General features: G+C 39.7%; 1 protein-coding gene across 1 annotated transcript; it reads left to right on the top strand.

The window, feature by feature from the left end:
- The first annotated feature begins 2021 nt into the window (after positions 1–2021).
- Positions 2022–9361, top strand: SPIC (Spi-C transcription factor). The gene is made up of 4 exons (XM_058805917.1): positions 2022–2136; positions 3803–3915; positions 4894–5002; positions 8934–9361. The coding sequence occupies exons 1-4, from the start codon at positions 2031–2033 to the stop codon at positions 9359–9361; spliced, it is 756 nt and encodes a 251-aa protein (XP_058661900.1). The 5' UTR covers positions 2022–2030.
- Positions 9362–19668: the final 10307 nt, after the last annotated feature.

The following is a 19668-nucleotide window of genomic DNA, read 5'->3' as shown; positions in this document are numbered from 1 at the left end:
TTTCATTTCCAAAACCAGACAGATTCTTGTTTTGTGTGTGGAACTGAATTTCTAGGTAAGTGCCCAGGTTGTTTTTTTGTTTTTAGCTTGCTAAAGGTGTGCCTTTTTCTTTCTTGGTATGAATTCATTGGTGTAAATGGTATTACAATTCAGTAGTACCTTGCCTATATTGTGCATTTAAGACTTTGCAAAGCATTGAGGTGGCTGTAGATGTTTTGTCAGTTTGGAGTCTGAGTTAGAAAAAATCACTTTAAGGAAAGTGAATTACTTAAAATTATGGGGAAAATATGTGAGGATCTTTACAAAGCAGATTTAATTTCTGTAGCCCAGAGCCCCAGGAATCTGTGGCCACCATTGCAGCTAAATTATTGACATTGTCCATTCTGGTTTTAGAATAGATTTGGATCAGATGATTCAAATACTTATTGCACTGTACTCAGGGAGAAATATCCCACTGATTCCAGTGAGTTCTAGAATTCCACCATACAGTTGTCAAGTGTTAAAAACACTTATGCAAATTTTGACTGTACCCTTACTTACTTGAGGCAAAATTCCCAGCTTAGAACATTCACGGTTAGTATTGGATAAAATTCTTCCTCAGTAATATTTGTGTATCCTGTTTCTCCTTTGTATTTTGAAACATCACACACAATAATCAAGTATTTAATGAGTAAAATATTGATATATTGATTATTATGTTTACAGCTTTGAAATAATAATGTAAATGATGATGGGGGAAAAATTCGACAAGACAAAAAATCTGATTATGGTTTTCTTTAAGAAATATAAATTAAAAAGGAGGTACTAAAGATATGTTTCTGTGTAATATTGTTCATGTTAAACTGGCCAAAAATGTGTCTATTTATACTGTTTATTAAACAATCAAATTTGCCTCTGGAACTCACAATTAGTCTGAGTGTTTATGTGTGTTCATATAGTCATATGCTAATCTATATTAGGAAAAAATTCTAAACTTGTTTCAACTGGCTATAAACCAAAAGGACAAACACATGCATTTAATGTAGGTCAGTATTTTCTTGGGCAAATTACAAGTTATGTTGACTGAGACTCGATGTCTGCAATAACACATTTGCATTTTATAATGCCTTTAAAAATGTATTTGCAATGGTGTGGATAATAATCTAAATGTTGTAGCATTATTGAAACTTCAAACTTATTTAAAAAAAAAGATTTTTAAAAAGTACAGTCTCACAAGTATTTAATTTAATTTAAATATCAGCTTCTAATAATAAATCCATTTTATCTCTTTTATTAAAATTATTTTACCCGGTAACTGGAAACAATACTGATTTGTTTCATTTAGTTATTTTAATTTATGCTCAGAGAATTATGATTTGTTTTGAAGCCTACAATATTAAAAATATTGGTTCTTTTAAACAGGATTCAAGTCTTGATATCGAAATAATGGTAAGTCTACAACACCTATATTCTCTTTCATTTTTGAGTGTTTTAAATATGGTGCAGAAGACTCTGTCCAACTCAAATTTGAGGGTGTCTTTGGCTTTTTACAACAAGGTGTTCTAAAATTATAATGAACAGTTTTCTGAAAATGCACACTTGGTTTCCTGTAGTGGCATAGTGTAGCATTTTCTCTGAATAACTGCTTCAGAAATTATGTGTAATTATTTTTGCCATGTCAATGTTATTGAAAGATAACTCTGGCTTGATAAACAATGCTATGTAAGTGATACAAACATCTCTGTATTGCAGACTATAAAGCTCTCCACCAGCAGTAACACCCTTTATGTAAACACCTTTTGCAAATTAAGGAAATGAACCTTGAAGCATTTGACAGAGTTGAATAATGCTGCCTGTGTGAATTGTCTCACGGACCTCAAAGGAGTGAGAGTTTTCTCATAATCGTAAAAGATTGTGGTGATGCCTTGGTGCCTGCCAGAGAGCAGTTCCAGGAGGATGTGTGTTCTACAGCACCACTGTGTTTATTTAGGATAATAAATAGGATGATTGACAAGAACCAGCCTGTTTTTTCTCCGGGTCCTGACAGCAAAATGTTCTTGCAGAGCCTTCCTGACCACGACGTGCTGGGCCAGGCTTTTGAGGATGCTCTAGAAGTGCTGCAGCAGCACTCTGACAGAGAAATGCAGTGTCCACCAGGTAACAAACACCCTCCTTCTGCTTCACTTCCCAGCTCCTTTCTTTCGGGAAAGCACACTTGAAACACACAGGTGGGGGAGTAAGTTCCCAGAAGTGGATTAAGGAGTTGTTTTGTGCGGATCAAAAGGAGGAAAGTTATTTGGAGGGTTTTTACCCATCCATGAGTACTGCCCAGTGTGGGGAATATCTTCCAGGTCACAGCACAGGGAAACTCTTGGACTGGCCCCATTTACCCTCCTCCCAGCAGCAGCCCAGGTGCATTGAGCTCACTTTTCCTATTATCAGAGGATATATGACTGCTGTGCAACAGCCTTTTCCCAGTTTTAATGTTTTAACTTCAAAATGCCCTTCTGCTATGCCATGAATCCCAATGCAAAAGAAAAAAAAAGAACAACAATTGAAATTAATTTCCTCATTTAATTTTTTTTGTGCACTAATAATAAATATTTTAATGCAGGAATGATCATTTGAGTCTGGATAATTAATAGAAAACTGTTTTTCTTGACTTCAAGCATTGTATACTTTACAAAACCTACAATGCAAGGAAACTGTAAATTGTTCCAGCTCTGGCAAGGTTTTGGTAACTAAATTACTATAATGTTTAAAATTTGTGCTTTTGTTTTTACACTGTAAGCAGAAATGCAAGGAAAGGAAAATAGGAGGCTGCATCACAAACCCTCTATGCCCAGAAAAAAATACCTGCTGTCTTTTGTGTGAAATGCCTTTCATATGAGGAAGTTGGTTTACATATTATCTACTATAAAATGAAATGTAAATAAGACCAGTAGGGCTGTATATTCAGCTGTTAACAATTTTTTGGCTCCACTGCACTGGTAATTTACACATGCTGGAGGGAGGATTCACTATATCTAATTACTTGCAGTCTTCTTCCTTATATATGTTGTTAGGGCTGATGGAGTTATTAAATCCTTGCAATGCAGTGTTTAGTCTGTCCCCAGCTGCACCCACATTTCCAATTGCAATAGATGTACCCATACCCTCCAATATCTTCTTCTGACCACTTGAAGTGGGTAATTTTTTCAAATGTCTTCAGTCTGGTGTTTTCCTCTGCTTCTTTAAGCATCACAAGTTCTTGGGTTCCTTCTATGTCATTCTTTCAGGCTCTGCAGATGTTCTGACTCTCCTTTACTTCATTCACCACCGGAGACTCTGAATTGCATTGTACTAATGGCCTGCAGAACTGCCTGACAGTCCTTTTCCTTTCTAGGTGTATTATTATAATTAGAGTCTATATTTATCCAATTCATGTTGGATAACCACCACCTATGTCTTATCCAATTCATACTGGATAGCCACCACCTATGTCTGGTGGTCTGTATGGCCCTCTGTTATCCAGTAACCAAAAAATTTCATGATGCTATGAAATATCTGACATTTTATCTTTTGCATTCCATTTTTCCATGCTTGTGAGGGCTAACAAAACCAGCCCAAGGGTGTGATCTGCAGCAGCAGTACAGATTTTGCTGGATAACCTACAGATGTGGAACATCTTGGCTCTAGACACTTTATTATCTAGAAGGCAGCCACAGGATAAATGGTTTTTGACAGGCCCAGCACCATGTCAAATTTGCTGTTGTGTTTTTCTTTTTTCCTTCTTCTCTCTTTATTACTCACTTGGTTTTTGCTCCCTCCTCCTGATTCCCAGGTTATAAAAACTGCCTGGCTGTGATCAACCATCACCACCACCTCCAAGCAAGCCCCAGTTACTGTGCAGCACCATCTGTGGAGGAGCAAGGGTACAGCTGGAGAAACGTGATTGTGAGTGAGCTCACCTCTGATAATAGTCAGACATAACTGGAAGGCTGATTGCTCATTTGGGATTTCTCATACAAATAATTATGCTAGCGCTAACAGAAATTTGGTCTGGCCAGGCATGATTCAATTGAAACTGCCTTGGGAAATATTTGCAGAATGTGATTAATAATGTCTTTTCAGGAGTCAGCAGTTTGCTTCTGATGCTCTTCTGTGGTTCATCACATAACATGACAACTAACAAGCAAACCTACTAGAGAATTAGTTATAGGACAAAAGCTTCTTTGTATTACCTAGAAACAGGCAGAGAACAACAACTGCCAACACTGATGTGGCTTCTGTCGCTGTGAAAAAGAGCCATGACTTTGATTTCTCCAACAGCAGTTTATTCTAAAAGTTCTGGAAAGAGCAGCATTGTCTGAGCACAGCTTCAGCCATTAGAGTCCATATAAAAGCATTGGGAGTGTGGTCTCCAGGAGTGATGGAAAATGAATTTTACAGGGGAAATAATTTCAGGAGAGCAGATTCCACAAAGGCCCATTTTCACCCAGCAGGTTAACAACAACACAGCCTGGGAACTGCAGAGTCTGTAGGGGCTACTGTGAGGTGGCCCTTGTATTTTCCTAGCTCTGGAAGCTGCTCTGCTCTGGTTCCAGCAGCAGGGTTGAAGGTCCAGGGTGAGGCAGTTGTGCTGTTTTCCCTCTCAGCTTCTCCTCTGGTGGGCAGCTCTTGCCCCTGGACAAGAATTAGTGCTGCTTGTTACTGGTACACTACACTGAGTGCCTTCATGGCTGAGTGCCCATGGGTGAGGTGATGAAAGGTTGCATTTTGAAGGCTTCATGCAATTTATTTACCACAAGGTTGGTTTTTTGTTTTTGTTTTTTTTTTTTGTTTGTTTTTTTGTTTTGTTTTGTTTTGTTTTGTTTTTTGTTAATTCAGAGAATGTACTCTGTAAGTAACTTTTTATTGTCTTAATTCCTGAAGAGCAGCGCAGCGGATTTTTATGCAGATGAGACTGTCTACCATACACTGCAGAATACTCCAGAAAGTCAAGTGATGCATGCTGCTGCTGGCCAGCCAAAAGCAGGGAAAGGTCTGTAAAAAGATCATATCTTGATGTGTAATTTATGTTACTTTAAAAAACCTCTAAGCAAATCATGCTTTCTCTTTTACCTATTTTTTTAAAGTTTCAACAGGAAAAAAAAAGTGAACATTTACTAGTGACTAGGATACTGGTGCTCAATTTCCATCTGCTAAATCTTATAAGATTATGATAAATGATAAATTTAGTATTAAATTATTCCATCATTTCTTACCACATGGAAAATGAAACCAGAGATATGTTTCACTTCAAATAATTTAGGATGAAGTCTGATGCAGATAAGTAAATCTAGCTATCAATAACATCTTTATCCATTTATACCATATATTTTATTTCATGTGGCCCAACAAGGAGTAATTTTCTTAAAGGTTTTTCACATACATGAATATTTTTGCACACTGGATTTTATGCCTTTCTTAGTTTTCTTTTCAAATCACCTTTCAGCTTTTGTGACTTCTAGTGGCAAAATAGCATTTTATGGCTATTTTCCTGCTCCTTCTGGTTGAGTTTACTTGAATTGGCATCTATTTTGCAAAGAATTGGTTGTGTGACATTGTCATTGCAGTACTTCATTTTTTTATTGCATTCATTATTTGGGTTTTTGGTGAGGAGGGACTCAGCATCCTTTCTGTGGCTGCTGGATGAGATTTTCACAGCTTCAGCTCTGAGCTGTTGTACCTACTTTTGACCATGAGGCCTCTTGAAGTAGCTTCCTGATTTAGCTGGGTTTTTGAAATCCCCTTTTCTCAGCTTTAACCACATGGTGTTAGTTTTTGGTGGTGTCTCTGCCCATTGATGCTGAGCACTGTGGTCTCTGTTGTTTAATAGCTGCTACTACTACTACTACTACTACTGTTATTACTACTGCTACTACTACTACTGCTACCGTAGATTCTGTGGGATGGTGGGAAGAGTAGCCACCATCTATTCTGCAGTTTTCAACTTCAGATTGCTGAAATTCACCATTGCAAATGAAAACCTTTCAAATAGAAAAATGTTGCTTTTCCAAGTCTTATCCAGGGTTGCATTTGGGAATTTTACATGTCAGTATCTGACTTGACCTTCAGTTATTACTGCTCTGTTAAACTTAATTTCCTGTTGCTATTTCTTGTACACTGTCATCAGTCTTCCTTTTCAGAAGACAACCTGCACATATTTGCAGTGGTTGACTGTTCTTATGGGGTCATTTTATGCCCTCTTACAGGTTTCTTTGTGTCCATGGTGATATTCCTGCCAGAAACTGTGATGTGGGGGACTATTTTCACTGTACTGGATGAATTTAGCCCTTCTAGTTTCTTGTTGAGACATAAGAGATCTTCTGTACACTAGCAAGTACAGTGGCTTTTTAGGAATAGATCTGTAGATAAAACCATCAGCACTGAGAGCCCAAATCCTGTGTTTAAAGTGTTTCACAAAATTTTATTTAGGGCAGTCTTTAGGCTGGTCACAAGTTCTGAAGGGTACACTGATGTAGATATGCTTTTGGAAAGCATAGGTTTCCTCTGAAAAAATCCAGTTCAGTCACAACAAAACCATTCCATGATCTGAGCTCATGCTCAGTGGAATGGAGGCAGTCAAGAGAGGCACTTCAGAATTGAATTGGATGCATTTTCCCTGAGACAATTAGGTGGCTTCAGGACCATTCAGACTGAAATCTAATTCAGATGCTCTGAAACACCTTCTGGAGGAATCTGCTTGTCTCCAATACCACATAAGAAAGCTGCAGGCACTCACCTGCTGGCTTGGACTGATGTTTAGGGCCTGAAGATGAACATCACTGCCTTATGCAATGAGATACAGTACAGAGATCTGATAACTGACCCAATCTGAAAGTGGTGTGTTGCACTTTGGGGATAACAGCTGGGCTCTGCAAACACAGCTGCATAAACACATAAGAGCAAATTAGCCCTCTCCAACAAAGACATCAGCTAAAGGTGATGTGTCCAGGAATAAAAACTTGGACAGAAATGACCACAGAACTGAGAGGCCAAACAGCACTAAATCAGGTGCTGCTGCAGACATGGCTACACTATTCTTTTCCAGCATAAATTTAGTCCACAGTAGTCCATGCATTTTCCCTTGGTCTTGTTTGTTCTACCGTCAGTTTGTAGGATAATTCAGGTTGGAGGGGCCCTAAGGGGGTCACCTCCTAAGAAGTGCCCACTGTGACAAGGCACTGTCCTTCACAGGTTTCCTTTTCAGCTCCTTAGTAATCTCTGTGTGTTTCTACTAGAATATGTCCTTCTGGCCACAGGCCAATTTTTACTTAGATAATGAAACTTTATTAATTTTTTGGAAAGTACCTCTGATTTCAGGCTCTTCTTCTTCCCAATCTGACTGTTACTTCTCTCCTCTTTCCTTATCACCAGCTACAGAGTTACTGTCATCCCTGACAGATGTCTTGGCTTGACCTCAGTGTTCCTTAGCAACTGTCACTTTTCCCCTGTTCCTAGTTTAAAATAGCCACACAAGACAAGACTTTATGAACTTTAGGTGCAGCTGCTCATTTCCACTTTGGTTAAAGTGGAAGATGTTCTTCTGCACAGATTCTCTCTTCTGCAAAATGTTCCTCTTTGTCTGATCATCTTAAATTCTTCCTCCTTCCAGCAGCTTCTTGATCACCCTTGGCTTTGGGAAGGGAACTAAAAACACTTCATAGAGTAGAATCTACAAGATCTATGTGAAACTAAATAAGCCTCACTAGGAAACTGAAGTTTGAGAACTGAGCCTGTGGAGAGAAGCACTTAATTAACTGGCAAATATTTCAGTACCAAGCTTGCTTTTTTCTGCATGGGAATGCAAACTGACACTTCTGCAGATTTTTACAATATCACAGGCTACCAGAAGATCTATCTCCTTCTTGATTACATGAGGTTTCTGGTTAAAAACTAACCTGATTTTCCTGCTCACCCACTTACCCTTTCTTATATCAGAGACTACCTTGCATCACCAAAACATTCTTGAAACAAACCCAACAAAACCATCATCTCAAAATCTCTGAGTTTTGAATAAACAGGGAAACCATTTATTCAAACATTCATATTGGCTCTCCAGAACCTCTTTCTTGCCTCTCTGAGAATGTAATTTCCTACTGTGAGTTCCTTGAGTGTGCATCTGCACAGCATGTGTCTGCAGACTGATGCTTCTGAGACCTACCACACAGTGAAGTCACCAGATATTTGTCATGATCCCCACATAACCTTCTCTTGAAGCTCTGATGGCCAAATCCCCTTCTGTCACCACAGATCTGTTCAGAATTAGAGTGTGGTGCTGATAATGTCAAGGTTGTGGATTTGATCCCTGTATGAGCCATTCACTTAAGAGCTGGAATTGATGATCCTTCTGGGTCCCTTCCCATGACTCTGTGTTGCTCACATCTCTGTGATTTCCACTGAATAGTTTATACTGATCTTTTAATTTGGGACAGCCTACTAGGTTTAGCTATGCTTTTGCCTGTAAGACCTTTCCAGGAAAAAGACAACTGCCCATCTTTTAAAACAAGCACAAGTGTTGAGCTTGTGAGGGTCCCCAGGACGAGGTGAGAGATGAGGAATCTGACTCCGTGTTCTCAGAAGGCTGATTTATTATTTTATGATTTTATATTATATTAAAGAATGCCATACTAAAACTATACTAAAGAAAGAGAAGGATACAGAAAGAAGGCTTAACAAGAATGATAGTGAAAAACTCGTGACTGACTCCTCAAAGTGCAACACAGCCGATGGTGATTGATCATTAAGTAAAAAAAAAATTCACAAGTTTGGATAAACAACCTCCAGACCACATTCCAGAGCAGCAAACACAGGAGAAGCTGAGGCTTCTCATCTTCCCAGGAGAAGAAATCCTGGCAAAGGGATTTTTCAGAAAATATGACAGTGACACACGAGTTGAGTTCTGACATTTTGTGATTTATTTCATACAGGTAGAAAAAAGCTTCGACTATTTGAATACCTCCACGAGTCTCTCTATGATCCAGCTATGGCAAACTGCATCCAGTGGGTGGATAAGCCAAATGGTGTCTTCCAGTTTGTCTCCAAAAACAAGGAGAAACTTGCAGAACTGTGGGGAGAAAGAAAGGGAAACCGCAAGATCATGACTTACCAGAAAATGGCCAGAGCACTGAGGAATTATGGAAGAACAGGTGAAATCATTAAGATCCGTAGGAAGCTGACATACCAGTTCAGTGCTGTTGTTCTAAAGAGACTTGCTCCAGCTTATTTCTTGGGAAAAGAAACAATTTATCATCCCTACATTCAGCCTAGTCAAGAATATCAGTGTGCAGATGACTGGACCAGTTACAATAATTACATGTACAACAATGGTTATGCATTACAGCACGCTAACAGCTAGGCTTGCCTGTCACATGAACATGCCTTTGTTATCCTGCAATGCTTTCCAGCACACAAACTCTTCCCTGTACATAGCTTTTCCTTTAAGATATCATACAAACACATGAAGAGGAAAGGTTAAAATTTATATTGGCCTAGTGGTTTTTTCCTTTTGAAGTTAGGGATATACAGTCATTGCCTCTTGAAGAAATCCAGCAGCTATAGAACACATTCTATTCTCCATGATGCTAGTCAAAGGAATTACTGCAGTTTCAAGCTGATATATTCAAGAATAGGATCAAGGCTTTTGTCTGTTAGTGGACATTGAAGATCCCATTGTGGCAACACTCACTGTAAGTTTTATGCATATCTGCAATCAGAATTTAGGGGATGCTGTACCACGGTTGCTGCATCCCTAAGCTAGAAAGGGAAGAGATTTGCCAACTGCAGGAAGCTGCTGTCTGCTTTTTTCACCATTGTTCTTTATAAAAGGACATTTTCTGAGTGAATGCCTGGCTGGCTGATAGAGTCCACACGAGGGTGCACCTGCTGACCAAGTTGTTAATCCTTAATCACTTAAATTAACATATCTTAGCACAGATCCTGACATGTGGTATTAGGATTGCCAGGTGCACATTTTACTGTTGGCAGTGGATTCATTGGGACCATAAAAGAGTTAATAAAGGATTTGTGCTTTTGATTAATTTTTATTAAGTTTTGTAGGGTTCTTCCCCCACTAATATGAGGAGCTCCACTTTTATCCAGCAGTTCTGTACTGACCTAAAAAACATAGCTTTGCCATTTATTTTAGGTGTTATCACTTTATAAATAAAATTTCGCTTCTCCAGTTCTTTTTCTAAATGGGAATGCAGCTGAAAGGCTCAGTAATTTTACACTTTCTTCCTGGGGAAGAAGAACTAAATTTAGGCAAAAAGAGAACAGTGGACCCTTATGTCAGGATAATACCTATAAATCTACTTTTTCTCACACTTCTTTCTGTTATCTGATCAGCTTGTATCTTCATAGGAGTTGTCTTTTGCACTGCAATATTTCCATTCAATTGTGTGCAGCTCCAACCTCTGCATTTTGCAGTGTGTAGGCCTGGATATTAATAAAGACAAAAATAATTTCTGTGGAGAGCTATAAATGGTGGGATGGGCTGATATGTTTGATGAAACTCGTTGACTCCTGTTTACTTGTACCTGGTTGTAATTTCATGTAGTAGACACAATGCAGTGCACTCTGCCTGAGCAAAATTCAAGGTTCAGGGTTGGTTCTTTGGTAAGAGGACAGATGTTTGCTCTCAGAAATATGAAGCACGTTAAATAGCACTTAAAAGAGACCCAGACTTTAAGTCAGGGGAGATTTGGACCTCGGTGGAGCGAGCTCAGCCCCTGTGGCATGGGGGTGGCTCTGGACCCACAAGATGGCACCAGTGGACAGCTTTTCACACTGGGACTGTGACACTTGCAGGCCTCCAGGTCATTTGCTCTAAAAGCGTCCCCTTAGGATTTTTTCCTTCCGCACCGTGTTTGGTTTTTTCATTTTCCAGCAGAGCCCTGCTGCAGATGCGGCCGAAGCAGCACTGAGCCTTTGGAAGGCACCACCTGCCCAGGCCCAGCTGTGGCAGACGCAGGAAAGGCTGTGACACTTTGGTGACACTAAACCCACAAACCAAAGCAGACACATCACGGCAGCAGATCACAGATTGGTGCTGACTGCCCTGGGCAGTGGTCACTTGTATGTCTGAAGCTCAGTGTCTTCTCCAGAATGAACCTGGCTCAGCCGAAATGATGCATGAGCAAGAAATAAAGCTGATCTTTCTGATTTACACTTCAGGATTCCTGCAAGCAGAAATTACACCAAGAGCCTCACAGACTCTGTGAAGGAGGCAGAGCAAGAGTGTGGTGGTGTTTGCAGGGGTCCCAGGACAAGGAAAGAGATGAGAATCTTGACTCCATGTTTCAGGAGGATGATTTATTATTTTATGATATATATTATATTAAATTATATACTAAAACTATACTAAAAGAAAGAGAGAAAGGAGACATCAGAAGGCTAGCAAAGAAAGGAAAGATAAGAAAGAAAAGGAAGGAATGATAATAAGATCATGTGACTGCTCATAACACTGACACAGGTGGCTGTCATTGGTCACCAAGTAAAAACAATTTCACATGCTGGATAAACAATTCTCCAAATCACATTCCAAAGCAGCAAAATATGAGGAAGTTGAAGTTTCCCAGCTTCTCAGGAGAAAAGATCCAAATGAAAGGATTTTTTAGAAAATATGCCTGTGACACTAGAGCACTTCAGCAACGTTTTATCTACCCCATCTTGCCTGGCCTGTGCAGTACTTACATTTGTGTGTGCTGTTCAGTAGACCAAAAGCAGGCGAGATACTCAGCTTCCAGATGAAAAATAATTTTATTTCATTTATTCTGGCTTGAATTTGAGTTTTTCATTTTGGCAGAACTTTGAGCACCCATCAGGTACCTGCCTCCACCTTGTCAGGCACCAGATGTGCATTCTGGTGGGTGGCAGATGGGTCAGACTGCCCTGCCACCCTATGTGCAGAAGGGACTGTCTCATGGAGAGCACTGGGTTACCAATCCACACTATTTACAGGCTGATGTCTTCTATCACATCACAGACCCGCATGAGTGGGTTGACCATTAGTGCATTGCTTAGTGAATGTAAAAAGAATGGAAAATACTACAAACAGCAGTTAGCTTTTTTTTTTTTTTCCCAAGAAATTGGCCCATGGATTGTTGAAGCATCCTCAGTGCCACGTGTAAACAAAACTGTGTATTATTCTTTTTTAATACTTTTTTTTTCCTTTTTTTGTTTGGTTAGTGAGAGCTGCCCCTTCACTCTTGCTAACATCTAAATTATCATAGAATAATTAATAGATGATTGACTGCAAACATGCACTGGTGTATGAAGGTAACACTGAAGCTCAAGCTGGCTTTTCAGGTATTTTCTAGTTATGTTCCATTAATGGCAATCTTCCTGCTTTCCAAACCTTTTTCTATGGAGAAGGTCAAGGCAAAAGCCCTCATTGTCCCTAAACTGCAGGAGCAGATTCCTACATCCATGAGTTAAGCTAAGGGCAGTGAGATTGCATGTGCCTGCTGCTGCCTGCATGAACAGATTTGATCAAGAAACTGGACTGAGTATGGGATCAGAAAACAAAATTTGCATTTTAGATTTTTTTTTGGACAATAATCTTCAGTTTTCCTTTCATTCTGCTTTTCAGACTGAAAAATTTCCCATACTATTCCATTAAACACTGTGGTTAAGGCCTTACGTATATTACAGAAAACCTGGCAAACTGAATAGAGAGTGTAGAAAAATCCCTTGTTAATAATGACAGCAGAGGGCGTTTGCTGGCTGAGAAGGATTGTTTCCTTGGGTTTCTTAGGTCCAGCAGAGTTCCCTGTGAGTTTCTTCACTTCCACCTGTGTGAGGACCTCTGCTGAAACCTACCACCTTTCTTGATCTTATTTCACCCACCCTTTAGCTGTCTTATCTGCTGTGAATTTCTTGTGGTGTAATTTGTACCAAAAACTGGCAGCAGTGCCTGTGAACTCATCCATGGTTCATTAATGTGCATCAACCAGCGGCCCAGTGCCTGTCTTACAATATTGTCCTGTCTTTTCTTGCATCACCTTCACCTTCACTGGTGGATTTCAAAGGGCTCTGTAAAAATCCTGATATCCCCGTGGTATCTGCAGGTAGAGCAGGGCACACATGAGGCATGGTCAGATGTGCATGGATCAATGGAAGGTGAAGAGAATTCCAGCATCCAGAGCCTGTCCTGCAGCCAACAGTCAGGCCTGCCATGTGCTGATCCGATTTCCTGCTCTTTCTGAGGCATCAAAAAAAAAAAAAAAAAAAAAAGCAAAATAAATTAAATAATCTAATCCATGCACTGAAAGTGCCCAAAAGAGAAGCGAGCAGTGCCTCACTGGCTCATGCAGCACACCTGGCTTTTTGCGCGACTCAGCATCTCACATTTGAAATGTAGGACCATAGAACCATGGGATTGTTGGAAAAGAACATCTGGATCATCAGGTCCAGCCCAGCACTGCCACATCCACCACAAAGCCTTGTCCCTGAGCACCACATCCAAATGCCTTTTAAATACCTCCAGAGACGGTGGCTCAACCAGTTCCCTGGGCAGCCTGGCCCAGTGCTTGGCAACCCTGCCAGTGAATAAATATTTCCTCATATCCAGTCTAAACATTCTCTGGAACAACTTGAGGTCGTTTCCTCTTGTCCTATGGACACCTTTTTGCCTGAGCAGAGCATTTCTTTTGCTTTTTTTCCAGTGAAGGGAGCTATATCTAATTATGGGAGCTGGGAACTCCAGGCCAGGCAGGTTTGGATGCTGGGCATACATTTTAAAATGCAGCTCTCCCAAGGCAACCCAGCACCTAAGAGGCACCAGGCACCTTGTTAGGAAGTCACACATTGAACAGTCAGTGTTGATACAATGGATTATAAGGCGAATTACAGTGCAACCAGGCTGTATTAGCAAGATGCCATCAAACTGCACGCAGCGTGTAAACTGATGGACGGAAAAGTGAATTCCTTATTTGACATTCCAGAAACACATAACCTGAGCCAAGAGTTCAAGAACCACAATGAAGTAAAAAAGACAGACAGCTGCTTGTTTGTCAGGATGTCTCTGCGTAGAATTAGAGGCTTTAATTACATATGGGGAATATTAATAACAGTTCAAAGTGGAATGTAGCTAATCATTAGGGTAGGATCTCCAAGCAGAGGGATGGAGAAGCCATACAAGATTTTCTTTCAGAGGAAATGAAAACTCAGCAAATCTATTTAGAGTACTAGCAGTGTGTACTAGATATGAGGATCTAGGTAGAATTTTCTGCCTCATTAGAGCAGAAAAATTCAATGACAATCAGACGATATAATTCTTTACAGATTTGGCTAACCTCTCTAGTCATCCTGAATCCAGAAAACACAGGATATATCTTAAAAACAATGAGAAATAATAATAATAATAATAATAATGATGATGATGATGATGATGATGATGATGATGATGATGATGATGATGATGGTGATGATGATGGTGATGATGATGATCATGATGATGATGTGGGGTTTTTTAAGCTTTTAAATTTTATGTTTACAGTCTGTACCCAGCAATGCTGAGGCTAACAGTCTTCAAAAAAGAACCAACCTGGCAGATCTGAGATTGTTGGAAACTCAGCACATTTGAAGAGATGCAGAATAGTGAGGAGAACTCCATTTTCTATACAAGCATCAACAGGTTTCATAAGGAGGCAAACTCATCCACTACAAGGGGTTATTGACTCCCAGAGAGGGCTAAGCAAAGAAATGTTTTAATGAAACAGCTCTGCAGGATTTGGACTGTTGCAGGCTGCAAGTAACTGGAAACATAAGTCTTTCTGATTTCTGTATTGATTTCTCTCAGATACAGCATGCTTTAATTTCCAGGGGGTACCTGTCAGTTTGATTCCTACCCATAATCTGGAGCCCCTGGGTAGCTGTAATTCAGCCCTTGGCCTGCCCTCTGACGTGGTGAGGACAGCAGCCCACAATCAATGGCAGACCTGCTCCTATTAATCTTGTTCAGTAAGGGCCTGGTTCTCCTTCTGCAAAGGGCAGGAGGACAGTTCACACCATCCTCAGAGCAGGCAGGAGAGTGTCCCAAGCACTAATGGCTTCAGCAGCAGCTGTTCCAGGGTACCCACATCAATCTTCCCCTTCGCTGAGATTTCCACTTTTGCCACCCTCTACTTGGCTGAAGTCAGACATCCATGAAACCTGAGCCTCCAGCACAAGGTGTGGAAGGTGTTGCCACCTGCCATAAATCTCTCCACTCATTTCAATGGCAAGAAAAACTAACAACCAGTTCACTTGAAAAAAACGACACCTTTAAAAGTGCTTCAAATTCCTTAAGCTCTTGTAATAATGATCTTTTAATGAGACTGGAAGGAAGAGAACTTATCTACCATGAGGAAGGTGAATTTCTTGCCTTCCAGTGGCCAAGCTCTGCCACTCTTATGTTTTTTATGCTTCCAGATACAGATGTTGGGTTTGGGTCAGAGAAATGACTCATCAGCCTGAGATTTGGACCTTTTGGAAGCAGAGGAGCCCTCATTTGACAGCCACATCTGCCCAGGCCATGAATGCCTGCACTGGGGCTGGACAGGAACATGTGCCTTCGTCCCACTGTGTCATAGTTAATTTTTCAACAGCAGCTGCTAAAAGATATTCAGAGGCCTGGAATACAGCAGTGCTTCCCAGGAAGGTGGCTTAAGCCTCAGTCCAGCAGGGATTTCCATCTGTAAATCTTAATTTTGTATGGTGGAAAAGTCATGTAAGGCCTTCTAGGCACAGGCTTGGTCAGAGGAGACCCACTGGCTAAATGCAGTCCAGCTGGTCAGGAGCTCAAGAAATAAGCAATTTATGTGATTGCACAACCAAACATGACATTTATTTCATGTGGATTTTCAAGCAGTTGGGGCGCACATATGTGCCTAACTCAAGCACTCAAAGTACTTAAAGTTTTTATATATTTGGATAATTTATGTTGATTGAAACAGTACATATGCATGCACATCAAAGTTTATGTGTGCTTCTTGGACACAAAATGGTGAATATTTAGATTTTCTGTGTAGATTGAAATGGAAAGAGAGACAGGCATGGGCTATTTGTGCCCTTTCTACCCCTTTAATATGATATTAATTTGCTGCTGTTCAACTGTTTGTGTCAGTGTTTTATCAGATAGGTGAACTGTACCTCATGAAAATGATTTTCATATTTTGTTGCCCTTTCAATTGGTTTTTAAATTTTTTTATGCTTTACCTGTGTTGGACAGGATCTGGGGAAAGGTGAAGGAAAGGCTGTTGAGTTTGATAGTGAAGATAGCACCACTTATTTGGTGTTATTTGGTAGCTGGAGCATTGCAGGAGCTCTTACCCACTCCCAGAGGAGTCACAAATGTTTAATCAGAGCATTTCAAAAAGAGGCATGCAAAGGCTTCACATACTGCTTTGATCATGATCTGAACACTCCCAGTTAATTAATTATCTTGTTATGACTAGTCTGGCCCAGGAGTCACAAAATTGATGTTTCAAATTCCAAAAGGGATTGGGAATTGTCTGCTCCATTTAGGGACAAGAACATTGGGAAGTCTGTGCTCAGAGCCAGCTCCATGAGAATGAGGGTTATTAAAAATTTGATTGTTTCTTTGATTGTTTGCATTTGCTTGTTTCTCCAGCTCAGTGTTGTCAGGAAGCAGTCTTTTGGATAGGAATATTTATTGCTGCTTGGTTTTCAGCCTTTTTCTCTCTTGCCCAGTACTGACACATGTCGTGCTTCTAATACCTTGCAAATATACTCACTAGGTAACAGAGAAACAATGCAGGCTCCTGCCAGTTGTCAATCATATGATCAAAAAGCTCAGCACTGCATGTCCCAGGTCAGTGATGAATTTCCATCCAGTCTTTTCTGACACTTTCTTACTCTGGATACTAAACAGAGTATTTAGATGGTGTGGATAATAATCTAAATGTTGTAGCATTATTGAAACTTTAAACCTATTTTTAAAAAATACAATGTCACAACCATTCAATTTAATTTGAATATCAGCTTCTAATAATAAATCCATTTTATCTCTTTTATTAAAATTATTTTACCCGGTAACTGGAAACAATACTGATTTGTTTCATTTAGTTATTTTAATTTATGCTCAGAGAATTATGATTTGTTTTGAAGCCTACAATATTAAAAATATTGGTTCTTTTAAACAGGATTCAAGTCTTGATATCGAAATAATGGTAAGTCTACAACACCTATATTCTCTTTCATTATTGAGTGTTTTAAATATGGTGCAGAAGACTCTGTCCAACTCAAATTTGAGGGTGTCTTTGGCTTTTTACAACAAGGTGTTCTAAAATTATAATGAACAGTTTTCTGAAAATGCACACTTGGTTTCCTGTAGTGGCATAGTGTAGCATTTTCTCTGAATAACTGCTTCAGAAATTATGTGTAATTATTTTTGCCATGTCAATGTTATTGAAAGATAACTCTGGCTTGATAAACAATGCTATGTAAGTGATACAAACATCTCTGTATTGCAGACTATAAAGCTCTCCACCAGCAGTAACACCCTTTATGTAAACACCTTTTGCAAATTAAGGAAATGAACCTTGAAGCATTTGACAGAGTTGAATAATGCTGCCTGTGTGAATTGTCTCACGGACCTCAAAGGAGTGAGAACTTTATCATAATAGTAAAAGATTGTGGAAAAACCTGGAATCAGAGCCTTTGTCACAAACTTCTGAGCTGAAGCCCTTCAGAGGTTGCTGCAGAGATCAGTGCTTTTTTTGTGTGGGCCAGGTAGGAGCAATGTCACCTTCACCACTTCACCCTGCATGTGACTTCAGTTGCTCTTGACCCACAGCCAAGATGCTGAGTGCTGGCTTTATGATTCAGGCTCTGGCATGCTGAAGATGGGAACAAAAATGTAAGACTTCAGATTACACTTTGGCAAGGTCTGTAAAATTCTGCACTAAATCCCTTTAAATCCTTTTGGTTAAATTTTAAATTTTTAAAGGTTAATGATTTTACGATCACCAGAATGAGTTGCTGCTGCAAATAAAGGGCATAAATTAGATCACTGTAGAGCTGTTAATATTCCTTTCATGTTCTTTGTATGCCATTTAAGATTTAGCTTTAAAAGATGGGTTTACTGACATTCACAGAAGAATTTGCTCTGCTATCCTCTTTAGGAAAATGTGAGATGCCAGCTAGTTGACAAGTTCTGCTTGTAGGGAGCTGAAAGCCCCATTAGAAGCCATTGTCCAGGAACCTTGGGTTTATTGTATTTACAGTAGGAAGGACAGATAGGATGCAAATGTACATCCTTAATTTTGCTAAAGCTTCGTTTCAGAGGTTTGGGAACACAAATATCTGTGGGAAGGAAAGATTCCTGTTTCAGTATACAGCAATTGTGGCAGTGTTCTAACAGTGCCCATGAGCTCATGTACATGGCATTTCTGTAAGGAACCTTAGGCCAGTGTGTGCTCAGCTCAGTGTACTGTTAACATAATTCCTAACTTTTCCTTTTCCTCCATCTTTTTCACTCCTCTATGGTCATCTCCCATATTTTGGCCCTTTTTAGTCCCATGTTCCTATCAGCCAGTGCTTGCTAATGTTCTTTCTTTCTCTGCAGTCCTTCCAAGAGCTTCTAGCCTCACTCTCTACCAGCCTTCAGTGGGATGGGTTCATGGCTGTCATTGGATGGGCCTGGGGAAAGTTTTAGGATGCCTTTGATCCAGGACAGCTCCGTGCTCAGTGTGCTAGCAATGCAGCCAGATCAGCTTTTCCCTTTCCCAGTAACTGCACCACATATCTGTGTGTAAGGCACACCTCATCTGTTTCCTCTTGCTGGACATGAATGTTTTATAGCTTTGTATAGAAATTTTTTAGCAATGAAAATAGAAACACTGATGTCAGTTCTTGATATGTTGCTCATATCAAATCACATCCCACTGGTAATCTGGCATGGCTCTTTCTTACAGAAGTATTATGTGAATGGATGCCCAAAATAACATTTGGTGTTATTAGGTATCAAGGTCTCATCTGTAATAACAATAACTACTGAAAATCCTGCAGGAATAAAACATATGATAGTTCATAAATAGATTTTAAAAATTGTATAAATTTCTTTTTAATTTCCTTGTGTGACTTACTGAGATTGTTGCAACCTCATCATTACATGTCACCGTGATAACATAAACTTCAGAAAAAGCAATCCTCATGAACGTTTCAGGCTTTTTCTCCAAAAATTATATAAAAGGAATTTTTCAAATGCTAAGATAAAGAGTCCATTACTTTCTTCCATAGTTTCCTTGAAAGTTTCCCTGAAAACATTTCTTCTGCCACCTAAAAGTCAGCATTTGCCATGATGGTACCAGGTGAATTAGCAAGCAGGATTCAATTCAGGTGTTAGGGAAAATAGAGAGAGTGTGAGGGCCGGGAAGCAATGCAGGACATCTCCAGGGAAGGTACACACACTTCCTTCAGCCCTGGGGTGTTTGTGGTCCCAGGAAAAATCCCCAGGAATCATCCAATGGTTTTACCTTAGGGAAAAGGTGGTTTTACCTTAGGATCGGGAGTGTATGAAATAATCTTTTGAGATTCATGCTAGCCATATTTTTTTTTATAATTTTATGTTACAGCATTTGCTATTGCAAATAATTTATAGGAGTAATATATAATAAGTAATCTTAAGTTATCACTGAAAGATAGGGGCAGTTGATAACC

The sequence above is a fragment of the Ammospiza caudacuta genome, chromosome 5 (assembly GCF_027887145.1).
Source record: "Ammospiza caudacuta isolate bAmmCau1 chromosome 5, bAmmCau1.pri, whole genome shotgun sequence".
Classification (NCBI taxonomy): Eukaryota; Metazoa; Chordata; class Aves; order Passeriformes; family Passerellidae; genus Ammospiza; species Ammospiza caudacuta.
The sequence above is the reverse complement of the archived record's forward strand: the minus strand, read 5'-3'. Positions and strand labels throughout refer to the sequence as shown.

Excerpts from the sequence above, each read along its gene's own strand:
- SPIC (XM_058805917.1), top strand. The coding sequence starts at position 2,031 with ATGTTCTTGCAGAGCCTTCCTGACCACGACGTGCTGGGCCAGGCTTTT. Across the intron at positions 3,916-4,893 it reads ACAGCTGGAGAAACGTGATT|AGCAGCGCAGCGGATTTTTA; the intron begins GTGAGTGAGCTC and ends TAATTCCTGAAG. Across the intron at positions 5,003-8,933 it reads CCAGCCAAAAGCAGGGAAAG|GTAGAAAAAAGCTTCGACTA; the intron begins GTCTGTAAAAAG and ends TATTTCATACAG.